Here is a 13,370-nt window from a genome sequence, read left to right on the forward strand (position 1 = left end):
CAGATATTCTTTCAGTTTTGTTTTTAAGTAGATATCTATAATCCACAGGAAACGTTCAAATATAATAGTGACTTCATGCAATATATATATGTGTTGTCATACTGTCAACTAAAAGTCCGGATTACAGATGAAACCATTGATTTTACCACAAGGAGGTAACATTCCTACAACAAGCCCGTCTGCAGCAAAATATGGTAATAACTTGCTTCCAGTAGTAACAGTTTCTCTAACAGGGTGAACAAAGGCCAGGTCATTCTGCAGGCATAGCACTTTCTACACATGGCATACTTAAAAACCAGGAAAATCAGCTTCTATGGACAAGAGTGAAATAGGTTACAGTGTTTTGAAAATCGAGGTGTGCATTAGACTTGAGTAAATACCGGTAAAAAAACTATGAACTAACATGCCATATTTATAATAACTGAACATTGCTGTTTATTTTCTATGAAAATAAAGGAACTGCACTGTGGATCGGAAACAACTTGGAACATCTGCTTGTTTGCCAACCAAAATGTAATTGATGCACATGGCAAGTCTGTAAACTCCAGCCATTCACTGTTCCTGGATTTCAACAAAATGTCTTTTGCAAAAATTGCACTCAGCAGCAACAACCATAGACATTGGCATCTTGTTAAATTCTTGGCCTGAAGTCACACTCGACTTTGTAGTTTTTCAAGTCAGTCTTTAAATCTCATCAATCTCGCTTCACATATTTATATTTCTTCCATACATACTCTGTATTGAATTTAAAACTGAGAACTTCAGGGTTCAGCATCTTGTTAGAATAACTGGTTTTCCTGTTTGTGGAGACTGAAGAAAATATGAGGTTTGTTTGCTTTGTTTTGCACCCAAAGCAGCAACCTTAGGCTAGAGCTCTACAATTTGCTCACAAAACATGTTACACTTTGCAATGTGATTTAATTTCCTTAAGAAGGCTAGAGAGAGATAAGCAAATTATATTTCAATTAGTAAGTCCTTTTATTATCTATGATGATGAAAGCTGCCAAAGGAGACATTTCCATTATTTTTCAAAGGGAACCCAAGCATATCATGGTTTCTCTCTGTACAAATGTTCAAATCTGGTGACAAATATAGGAAGCACAGTAATTTCAGTCTAATCACTGTCTAGATGGACGGGATTGTAATCTGGGTCGTCTTCTTCATCTTCCAATTCTAAGTCGTCCATTTCCTGGAACAAGGATTCATCTACTTCCACACTGTTTCCAGCTGGCAGAGGAAAAAGAAAAGAGGAAGTTGACACTTTTATAAAAGAAGAAGCCATTACCAAATGGCCTGCCCAGGAAGCCTTTTGACATATTTTAGCAAAACCCTGCGGTCTACTGCCTAAACCTATTGAGGGATGTGAAGACACCATCCACAATGTAGACAGAAATTATTCAAAGTACTGTAACATTGCTGAAAAGTATCACCCCTGACCATTGGTCCACCCACTGAGGCTGAAAAAAGCTCAAGAACATTTGACCAAACACATCCAGAGGGGCAAACATTCCCCATCTGTGCTCCATATAGTTATACAGGTGGAGTATCCCTTATCCAAAATACTTAGGACCGAAAGTGACCCCTATTTTGGAATACTTGCATATACATAATGAAATGTCTTGGAGATGTGACCCCAGTCTAAACATGAAATTCATTTAGGTTTTAGATATACATTGCAAACATAGTCTGAAGATAATTTTATACACAATTCTAAAAATAATATTATGCGTGAAACTAAGTTTGTGTACACTGAACTGTCAGAAAAGAAAGGTGTCACTATCTCAGTCCACCATGTGGATGATTTTGGAGTATTTTGAATAAGAGAATTCCAGATAAAGGAAACTCAACATGTTCTGAACTAATGATCATTCAAATGAGAACAAACACTTCACTGACATCACTCGATGGACCAGAGATACAAAAGGCAAGCAATATAGAGCTCCTCAACTTCTGCTCTGCATTTAAAAAGCTTTTGTTCAAAGTATTGCTAGCCCAATAAAGAGACTGAGTGGAGTAACAGGAGATGGAAGATCTTCTTTGCTGAGATTGCTCTTCCAACCACATATTTTGAGTGCTCAGAACATTGACTGAAGTTGAAAAAATTGCTTGGGAATGAAAACTAGATGCAGAGAGGGGGGAAGGCCTGCATATCTTTTCACTTTTCCATAAAGTGACTCTTGAATTTGAGCATAACTTGAACCAAACTAGAATGGTGATGTTTTACCCACTGTAGGTCATCCAATGCTACAGTGGTATTAGAGTGACCTCTTCTGGACTGCAATTCTAACAGCCTTTATTTGCTCTTTCAGAGCAGTAGTCATTTCACATCAATTTATCTTCTACCCATAACTGTCACTCCATATCCTTCCTCCTAGAAAAGTCTGCTTCCAACAGGAAGTTCATCACATGGAGGAAGGAATGTGGGGAGGGAGACACATTGCCTTCTGTGGTACCAAATCTTCCCATTCAACTTCAGAGTCCCATTGTTAAGCGGGTATTAGGTTAAGCATGTATTAGATTAAGTTACATCTCCTTTAACAAATACTGGAAACAACAATTAGTTAGTTCATATTGGGACTTTTTTTTAAAGTACCATTTATAGCAGGGGATGGGAACTGCATTAATCCCTGAGAAGACTTTAGAAGGCACATTTTCCAACTGCAGTCACTCCTTCAAAATAAAATAGATTTTTTCCCCTTTTTTGTCCTCAAACACCCTCTGGGGGCTCAAATGGCATTTTCACCTGCTGTTTTTTTTTTTAAAGGGCTGTTGGACATAAATCTTCCTGAGGGAAACGCAAAATGTGGCAAAAAATGCATTCCACACTCTCTAAGGTATATTTCAGGGCAATTGTTTTAAAGTTTATACAAAAAATATCTTTGATTTCTGGGGCCCCACAGGGATACCTAATGAGGTGGAAACATCCTCTAAATTCCCAGAATGTCTTTCAGTGAATTCTGTAGCAAAACAACTTTTTTTTTATCCCTGAGGGCTACAAAAATGCACTCTGCCACCCTGATATATAGCACTGAAAGTAGGAATAAATGAAACATGTTACCGTCTTCTAAAAACTGAATGTCAGATGTGTCAAGATTATGATCTCTTTCAAACAGCTGTTTTCCTGCGAGAGAAAAGTAGGAATAAATTGGTTCAAACATAGTTACTAGAATTAAGACAGTTACAATTATATATCTCTATATTTGGCTCTATAGGTGACTATCCAGAAATTCCCCCATGTAATTCACAGCAATATACAATGCAATGGGCACTTGGTATTTGCTGAGGTTTGGATCTAGTCCCATTATATATAATGTAGTAAAATAGTATTCCTTATACAAAATGACTAAATTAAGGTAATATAAATATTATAAATTAAGATAATATTCTTATCTTTTCCATTCAGTGCTTAAGGCTGCAAATGTGTGTTCTGAAGATTTAGCCAATTTAGATATAGTGCTAAACTAAAGTTTGGTGTAGTATATGAGCTGATACAAGCCTTGCAGCTACATGTTTCTGCACCTCTTCCTCCACAAAAACACATAAGACCAGAAGCTTTGACTTCTGCTTTTAAACCAGACAAGTTTAGAAAGATCAAAGTACTGGATTTTTCCAGTCTTTTCAGAACTACACAAAAACAGAATGGAGTAGGAACAGACAAGCCCATCCGAGATCATGCATACATAACTGGCCCATGCTCAAGCAATATATGAAAATTGGTCACTAATGGCTTGCTTCTGAATAATATTGTCATCACTGTATCACTGGTCATGTTTCTCTTTGCATTAGAAAAAAGGAAACATGTAAAATACAAAGCCTCGACATTTGTGATATGACTTTGAAGTCTACCAGATGCTGCTGAACTGAAACTAACAGCATTGCTAACAACTGGCCATGGTGGTTATGGATGATGGGCATTGCAGTCCAACATCATGGGGGGGGGGGGGGGGGAGAGACATACTTTATGGACCCCTCGCATAGCAAGATAGGAGACTCAAGGTAAGTGTCACATCCTACCTGTTAGTTTATTTTTCCCAGACTGTTCTTCCTCTTTCATCTTTTTTCTTTTGATTTCTAAAAGTTCAGCATCAAATTTTGCTTTCCAGCTTAAAAAGGTTTCAATGGTGACCGGAGTGCCATGGAAGGTTTGCTATAACAAAACAATGGGGGTAGGAGAGATCATGGCAAATGCATGACAATTCAACCAAGGACATGGGATCTTTTAATACTCCAATCATGCCATCAATATAATCATTCCCAACTATGAAAACAATAGTTTGTGAAAAATGAATTTTTCTCCTTCAAAAAAAAAGATGTCTACCAAAGAGTGTTCTTGGAAGGAAAGTGTCATCCAAGCTGGAAACTCTATTTCCTAACGGTAACAGTGCAAACTATCACACTGATTCTGCTCTAAAATGGGAAAAAGAAAGCAGAAAATGAGACCAGGTTCTATACTCCACACATATTAAATATAGCAAGACAGGGAAATCCCCAGAAACCCAGAAACCAAAGGTCTCCTTTCACAGTGAGAAAGCCTGCAGACCTATTTATTTTACATCAGGGATGGGAATTTATGAAGGTCTTCAAATGTTGCTGAACTGCAAAACCCAGCTTTCCTCAGTATTAGCTATGCTGGCCCAAGCTGCTGGGAGCCGCTGATCAGAACTGTCCCTGCTTCACATAGTCCAAGGAAATCTTGGCATGCACTACAACAGCTCGAACCCACAGCCTGGCTTCACTCATGCAATGCCCCCATCATACTACAAATAATATAGGCTTTGATGTCTTTTGTCTTCAGATGTGACATCTTCAAGCTGATATCTTGATACAAAAATTAAAAAATCTCACAGAGTTAGCATTCATTTATGACCTACTCCTATGCTAAGTGCAAGCAAATGGAATCCGAAGAAACACCTACTACATATTTTGAAAGCCAAGAAGGGGCAAATATAAGACACAATGGGCACATTCACTTGTGCTCTTTGGTAGACCATTCATGTGACTAAAAAACCATGAAACTTCAAGCTTGATTAATCTTTCACCCAAATCTAGGAGGAGTTGGTGCACTTGTTTGTTTCTCCCTTCTGTTGTTTTTCCCCTCTAGCTTACTATAATAAAGAGAAACAAGATTTCTAGGTCCTGCTGGATTTGGGTATGACAGGCTCCCTTTGAGCATACTGGCTATAAGTGGAGGTGATCAACTGGAACGCACCAATTTCTTACAATATGCACATTAAACCAATTATAATACATTTAATTAGTGTCTTGGTTTTTAGGCCTGTTCCTGGTTTTATTTGGAGTGCTGATTCAAAAAAGTACATAGAATAGACCACATCAGCTTTCATTTCTGAGATATGGTTATCATGATTTTTTGTGGTCGAACAGATTGCAACTGGTATTATTATTATTTTATTATTCATTTATTTCTATCCCGCTTTTCTCCCAGATCAGGACTTAAAGTGGCAAACAACACATAAAAAGCAAAAACATAATATACAATAAAATAAACAACACCATCATAAACATAATCATATCTAATAAAAATTATAAAAAATCACATCGATGCAATTAGCATCCAAACAAATAACACAACTAAACATTCAATAGATTAAAATAGATTAAAAATCCCATCTAATATCGATTCCTTTAGGCTGTAGTCAGGTCCATTACCGGAGGTCCATTTTAGTAAAAACAATGCACCCAAAAGATCTGGCATTTATTCTCCTTCAGGGAAGGCCTGTGTTCAGAGGAAAGTTTTTACTTGATCCTGAATGCTAGCAGGGAGGAAGCCATTCTAACTTCTTTAGGAAAGGAGTAGATAGCATATGTCCTGCATCTCAAAAATTAGAGCTGATGGGGGAAAACTGGTTCCATTTTTGGAATCAACAGGTCAAATATACCCAAAAACAGATCTTACATTTGAAGCACCAAAATGTGTGCTGGCCAGTGTAACTAGTGCAGACAAAATAAAAGATCTTCCTAGAATCAAAGAACTGAACAGTGATCCAAAACAACTTACTCTTTCTGCAGTGGGCATCCAACCTCTTCAAATATTATATTATAATATATATTATCTCATGGCTGCTGCTTGGTTCATATTCTTTTAATGGATTAATACCAACGTATATTTGTCCATATTCTTTGGAAACTACCAAGCTTAGCCTTCTGAAAGGAATCTTAAAATGAAAGGCAAATTACCTACCATGTGATGGGGGTTTTTTGGTAAAGGAAAAGAAATAATCCTACCAATCATTAGGTAATATTACCCAACTTGGCTTCATTTGATTTTATACTCCATCCCATTTTAAATAATATCCATTGCTACCATGCTAATTGAAGAACTACCATGTTCTTCTCTTTGTCTTGCAAAAGACTAGTGTGTTTAAAGCCTGCACCTAACCACCAAAAAGCTTGCTAATACTTATAACTCTACATTGATAGTTTTCTCACACCTTTTCTGCCTCCTCTGCTTCTTTCTCCTGCTGTTTCTTTTCCTCTTCTCTTCTTGTTTTTATCTGATCTACTATTTCGTTTAATTTCTCTTGCACCGCCGATACTAGTGTGAAGATCATCACCATACCAAGGTTCTCTTCTGCCTGAAACACAAAGGGGAATATCTTTCACTTTTAAAAAGCTTAATATTGATATGACAGATTTTTAAAAAAATATTTGTGTTACATTTTTATTTCAAAAATATTTCACAGTAGGCAGTCCATGCCCACAATGTTCAACAGGTCCCTACAACTCTCTAGGGACAGGCAGATTCAGGAGGATGCAGGCCGGAGTTCTCTCATACAGTCATCATCACCTATTTACTGTAAAATCTAAACAGGGCAGGCACTCCTGGGTAAATCATTCCATGAAATATTATGATTCTCTGTCAACTACTTGTAATGATTAAGACTAATACAGTAAAGGTGGAATTTGCAAATGGCAAGAAACCAGCCTTGATGTCCCCATATTTGCACTTTCAACTACGTTGGTGGAATGCAGCCTCCCATAACAGGATGACATTATCTTGGTCTATACACACACACACACACACACACTCTGCATGTTTCATAGCTACTGCTGACTTAATGAAAGGAAAAAAAACCTATGTTCATATGTCTTGATCAGAAAGCACTAAATGAAATTATCCACTTAGCAAAGATTGATCACTCCTTAACATTATGTCAGAGGTTGACTGGGTGCTGGTAAGTGGAAGATATTTCAATACACACCCATGTAATCTGAAATTAAGTAATAAGGTATAATATATGAGCTGTACAAGAGTTTGCCTTGAGTTCAATAATACAGGTGAGGAAGCAACAATACCCAAATTTCTTTTTCTTTCAATATTTATACATCAAGTATTTTATTTGCGTTTTCATACAAATAACCCATCATCTTGAGCTCTGAAAGAAAATGAGACATAATCCTGTTTCTCAGTTAAACAAAACATATATACTTACTTCTACATACACTGGTACGTCTATTTATTTTGGATGTTACCCACCTGCTCCTGCAATAATTTCAGTATGTCTGTAACATCCCTATCCTCAAGACTCTCTTGAGAAAGCAGTTCATAAAGGGGGGCTTCATCTGGGTAGTTCCCTGGATAAATGAATTTTAGGGTCGTCTGGACACCTATAATGCAAAAAAGGAAAATTAACAGTGATAGGTTCAGACTTCCAACTGCAATAGTAACATTTAACGTTAATGAAAATGCAAGCAGCCTGGTTCATATGTCCCAGGGCAGGAGAGTTTTGCCATATTGTTTAGATGCAGAGCATTCATGCACACTGTCCAACGGCTCCCCAAAGCAAGCAGGAGGGGCTGAACAAAGCACAGATTCGCCACACAAGCTGTGTTCATTTTGCTGTGTGAATCTATTACTCTGGATTGTCAGGAAAGATGAATCATAAGCCAGGATCAAACAAATGATTCATGACTATTGATTGCTAGTGACAGAAAACCCACAGTTCCATGTTCACACATCATGACAAACCAACCATCAAACTACCAACATAATCCAGTTCTGATATAGATGCAAGGTACATAAGAAAGAAACCAAGCAACATGGCAGATGTCACGTCCCAACCTTGGGTCCTCAGTTGTTTTGGACTTCAACCCTCAGATATTCCAGCCATCTTACCAGCTGTTAGGAATTGTGGGCGCTGAAGTTCAAAACACCTGGAGGATGAAAGGTTGGAAAACACTGTTATAGCATGTCTATTGGCATGTGGATACACTGGGGACTGTCCAGTCACATGCCAAGCTATTTGGTAAAGCTTCTGAGCACATGGATTAAATGGTCCTGTCCCTGCCCCGCCCCAAGATCATTGTAATAATCCTTTTTGGTTTTCTGAGCATTTTTCAGGGTAGCGAGAATATTATAATAAAACCCATGCAAATGCACTGCCAATGAAATAACTTATTCAGCTACTACTATCACTTCATTAATGGGCATCGAAGCAATGTCTTTAAAGCATCTAAGAGAATAATATTGTGAGGATGAGTCTAAATCAATAGGACCTAGTTTAATAACAAAAACATCCTGAACATCTTTGACTCCTTAACATGTAATTTGGAGGGAAATGAAAAAGTCAGAAAAACAGCAGGTTTACAAGACCATTTTGCCATGACTCTCAGTCTCTTTTTGAACCCAGAGTTTAAGGAACAAAGTTGGGAGATCCTGCTCTTTACTACATAAAGGTTTTAACACTCTAAACCAGGGGTCTTCCAGCCTTTTAAGCCGAGGGTTGGTTCCCAGTCTCTTAAACTGTTGGGGGAACAGACTAGTTTGGGGAAAAAATGAACTAATAATAACAACAACAATTTTATTATTATTACACTACACATATTTTATTTGTAGTGTAAAAAAAAACCTGAAAGAACAATACAATATTGAAAATTAACAATTTTAACCAACATAATCTTATCAGTATTTCAATGGGAAGTGTGGGCTTGCTTTTGGCTGATGATTTTAAGATAGTCTGGTTAATTAGAATTGTTGTTGTTGGGTGCCCTCAAGTCATTTCAGACTTAGGGCAACCCTAGGTCTAAAGTTTAGGGTAGGGGCTGGGTAAATGACGGTGGAAAGTCTTAGTCTGGGAATCCTGGCTCAAAGTGGACAAATGTGGCTGAAACCCCACAATGGTGACGTGTCGAAACCAGCTGAGTGCTTATTGTAAGCTCGGATTTCCTAGCAAAAAGCTTCAAATACACCACCATGAAGAAAACTAAACATCTCTAGATGGCTGCTTTCATATATTGATTACTTTACCATATAGCTTCCATCTCCCTTTGAATTTGTGTCATATTTTGAAGAATTTACTGAACGAGAGGGTTCTCTAATGGAGAACTCTATTTGACATAACTTACTTTCATCATTCTCTCCTGCTTCAGACGTCACAGTGATAGTGAAGCTTGGAGGATTTTCTGATAATACTGTGGAAGAAGGTAAAAAGCAATAAGCAAACAAGGTCTTTTCGAAATAGGCTACCTTTATTTCATATTGTTGCAAATTTAAATGCACATTTTTACAATCATAGCACACAGGTAACAACAAACAACAACAACAACAACAACAACAACAACAACAACAAGACTTTATTTGTATTCCGCCCTATTTCCCCAGGGGGATTCCAGGCGGATTCCAACAAACAAAAAACACAGAGGCAAACGTTCAATGCCTCAAGACAGGCATAAACATGAATACATTAATGACCCACCTAATCCCAAAACAAATTGACATCAAATAATTAGTTAGAACATAGAACTTAAAACTGCACTAACAGTTAAACAGTAACATTATATTTAACCATAAGTTTGGCAGGTTCAGAAATGTTGCTTCTCTTTGTTTTTCATGCTTAAAAATTGGCTTTAACTTCATAGGCAGTCCAAGGAGATCAAATTATCAAATCATCCAGATTTTCCATAACATGGAGAGAAATCATAACCAGAAGCCATCAAAAAACATACCTCAATGGGAGAATACATGATTTTCATGCTGAAGATAATTTAAAAAACAGACCTTAAAATCTCAAAGTAGAACTTGAACATTGGTGTAGACTTGGGGTGCATCTACACTGCAGAATTCATGCAGTTTGACACCACTAACTGTCATGGCTCAATGCTATGGAGTAATGGGAGTTGTAGTTTTTCAATACCTTTTGCTATTTCTGCCACAGTGCTGGTGCCCTACCAAACAACACCTCCCATGATTCCATAGCATTGAGTCATGACAACTAAAATGGTGACAAACTGCATTAATTCTACAATGTAGCTGCACCCTTAGCTGGATGGGCCAATTGTCTATGGCTGGATTTACACTGCTATATAATTAATCTCAGTTTTGTTGTATGTCTTTCGGGCTGTGTGGCCATGTTCCAGAAGTATTCTCTCCTGACGTTTCGCCCACATCTATGGCAGGCATCCTCAGAGGCTGTGAGGCATGGATCCGAGTTACGAGCTCTGAGGCAGGGCTGAGCTTCTATCCCTGTCCTGTGGCGCCTGCCAGGACACAGGGGGTGGGGCTAGAGGAGGGGACGGGGCCTCTTCCCGAGTGCCTGATGGGGCTGAACCTCTCTACCCTGCCCGCGTGTTCTATCAAGCGCCTCAGGGGAGGTATACAGAGGCTCAGCCCTGTCTCTCGTTCTTGGGGCCCTGCCCCCACCCCAGCCCCGCCCTTTAGTCTTAAAAGGGCTCAGAGGCTAAGCCCTGTCTCAGGCTCTTGGAAGGAGGCCCCGCCCCCTTCCCTAGCTCCGCCCCCTGTGTCCCAACATGCGCCTCAGGAGAGGTATAGAAGATTCTCAGCCCTGTCTCAGGCTCTTGGGAAGAAGCCACGCCCACTCCTCTAGCTCCGCCCCCTGTGTGTCCTAACAGGCGCCTCAGGTGTTCAGCCCTGTCTCCGGCACTTGGGAAGAGGCCCCGCCCCTCCTCTGGCCCTGCCCCCCTGTATCGCTCACCGGGGAGCAGTAGTGCCCACTTTGGGAATCACTGCTTTAAACCTTTCCTACACTTTTCAACTCTGCCTGCCTAACAAACAGAGCAGAACTGAGCAGCAACTAAACATACAGGAGAGGTTTGGGGGACTGACTCAGCAGAATGGAAGTTGTAGTTCGCCTACATCCAGACAGCACTGTGAACCCAACCAACAATGCATCTGGACCAAACTTGCCATGGATGATGAGATTTGCAGTACCTCACTCATTTCCGAGACCACTGCGACCCCCATGACTGAAGGGCCTGGCCCAAACGTGGCACACACAGCCCTCATGACCCACTATATGTCCTGCTGAAGTTTGGAGGAGGGTGGACCATGGATTATGGGATTTGCAGTACCTTCACTTACTTACAGAGACCACTGCGACCCCCATGAATGATGAGCCTGGGCACACAGAATCCTGACGACCAACACAACGTACTGGAGCGGTTTGTGTGTGTGTGTGGGGGGGGGGGGGGGATGATCCACCCAGGTGGGAGCTATAGCTCACCCTGCATGCAGCGAGCATTCTGAACAGCACTGACTGTTCTTTGGAGGCTTGTAAGCAGAGGCTGGATGGCCATCTCTGAATGCGATTTTCCTCCTTCTTAGCAGGGGGTTGGGCAGGATGGCCCACAAGGTCTGTTCCAACTCTAGGATTCTATGATGACAGATCTGGACCAAACTTCACACACAGAATCCTGGTGACCAACTGAACATTCTAGAGGGATTGGGGGGGGGGGGGGGGGGCGCTGACCCACCCGCATGGGAGTTGTAGTTCACCTTGCACCCATAGCATTCTGAACCCCACCAATGACGGATCTGGCCTTTTCTCAAATAACCCGGATATCACAGGGAACTCAAGCTAGTATATAAATATAAATAAAATAATAATAATAATATCAGTGATGTTGAAGAGAAAGAAAACGCCAAGTACAGCTAAATTTGCTCCTCCCTTGAACTTCTAGAAAGAGAGCATCTACACCAGGCATGGACAAACTTCGGCCCTCCCTCCGAGTGTTCTGGCCTACCGGCTATTAGAAATTGTGGGAGTTGAAGTCCAAAACACCCGGAAGGCCGAAGTTTGCCCATGCCTGCTATGCAGTCTGAGAGGCGGAGAAAGTACAGCTGAACTTCAACTCCCAGCATCCCTTGCCACTAGATACGCTGCCAAGGGCTTCTGGGAGCTGTAGTCCGAAAGCATCAGGAGGGCCTGCTTCAGGCTGGGAAGGAAGGGGCAAGCTTTTCTGGACCCAAGCGGAAGGGAAGAGTCGAAAGGGAAGCAGGAGAGAGAACAGGCCCAGGCCCAGGTGCTTGGCGGCCCCTCCTGTACCTGTGAAGGAGTCCGGGTAGATGGACTCCAGGGCCTCGAGTTCATTCCGCTGCTCCTCCCCGTAATCGGTCATGGTCGTGGTCCCCCGCCGCCAGCCATGAAAGGCCCTCGCCCTGCAGTCGCCTCCGCCAGCAGGGGGCGCCCCGGAGCCGAGAAACGAGGGCGCCGAGCAGGAAACCCCGGCAAAGGCGGAGGCCACGCAGGGGAAAGGAGAGGCCTGGCCGCTGGGCGCATGCGCACTCCCCTCGTCGCCGCCTCCTCCGCCATTTTCTCGCGCTCAGTCGCAACTCCCCGGCCTGGAGAGAGCATCCATTGCTCGGGAGTGGATTGAGGCTGTCTGAGCCTTGTAACACTCTCGCCTAGGTTGCTGTTTCCCCGCCCGCAAAATGACGTCGCGATTTGAGGATATGGGCGTGGCTTTTAAAGGCGGAAGTGATTCGCCAACCCTGATCTTCCAGAATCAGATGCTTTGGACTTCAACTCCCAGAAGCCTCAGCTGCTTTGGGCGATGAGGCATTTGAAGACATTTACGCAGGCATTTGAAGAATAAGCATGTGTTGGCTTCGACTCGGTCTGAATTACGGCTCTTGTATAATGTCTGGTGGATGAATGGCATAAGCACTTTGCATTGTTTTAAACTTTGTATATTGTATTTTATGACTATTTTATGATTGTTTTAGCTGTTTTAATCATTTTAGTTTATTGTATATCAGTGTAACGGCATCAATTGCCACTTGTAAGCCGCCCTGAGTCCCCTCGGGTGAGAAGGGCGGGGTATAAATAATTGAAATAAAAAATAAATAAATGAGCAAAGACTCTGGGAGCCGAAGTCCAAAACACATGGCAGAGCAGAGTTCGGGAAACCTTGCCATTAGGGAGCCTTTTAGCAGCCAGCATGGTTTGAAGTGTGGAATTAATGCGGTTTAATACCGCTTTAACGGCTATGGAATCATGGGAGTTAAAATGTGCTGTCGAAGGCTTTCATGGCCGGAATCACTGGTTTGCTGTGATTTTTTCGGGCTGTATGGCCATGTTCCAGGACCATTCGTCCTAACGTTTCACCCACATCTA

General features: G+C 41.2%; 1 protein-coding gene across 2 annotated transcripts; it reads right to left on the reverse strand.

Annotated features, from left to right (window-relative positions):
* Positions 1 to 411: 411 nt before the first annotated feature.
* On the reverse strand, positions 412 to 12,605 carry rwdd1 (RWD domain containing 1). 2 transcript variants are annotated; one of them, XM_003215574.4, is made up of 7 exons: positions 12,300 to 12,599; positions 9,364 to 9,429; positions 7,496 to 7,626; positions 6,450 to 6,593; positions 4,015 to 4,147; positions 3,059 to 3,121; positions 412 to 1,227 (listed from the first exon to the last, which is right to left on the reverse strand). In XM_003215574.4, the coding sequence occupies exons 1-7, from the start codon at positions 12,370 to 12,372 to the stop codon at positions 1,115 to 1,117; spliced, it is 723 nt and encodes a 240-aa protein (XP_003215622.1). In that variant the 5' UTR covers positions 12,373 to 12,599; the 3' UTR covers positions 412 to 1,114. The 2 variants fall into 2 exon arrangements, with proteins under 2 accessions (XP_003215622.1, XP_008118749.1); XM_008120542.3 differs by lacking the exon at positions 9,364 to 9,429 and having other exon boundaries at positions 12,300 to 12,605.
* Between the last annotated feature and the right edge of the window lie 765 nt (positions 12,606 to 13,370).

The sequence above is a fragment of the Anolis carolinensis genome, chromosome 1 (assembly GCF_035594765.1).
Source record: "Anolis carolinensis isolate JA03-04 chromosome 1, rAnoCar3.1.pri, whole genome shotgun sequence".
Taxonomy (NCBI): Eukaryota; Metazoa; Chordata; class Lepidosauria; order Squamata; family Dactyloidae; genus Anolis; species Anolis carolinensis.

Coding starts and splice junctions, on each gene's coding strand:
- rwdd1 (XM_003215574.4), bottom strand. CDS start 12,372: ATGACCGATTACGGGGAGGAGCAGCGGAATGAACTCGAGGCCCTGGAG. Junction 6,594..7,495: donor TGAAATTATTGCAGGAGCAG/GTGGGTAACATC, acceptor TTTGTGTTTCAG/GCAGAAGAGAACCTTGGTAT. Junction 1,228..3,058: donor CATTCAGTTTTTAGAAGACG/GTAACATGTTTC, acceptor TTCCTCTGCCAG/CTGGAAACAGTGTGGAAGTA.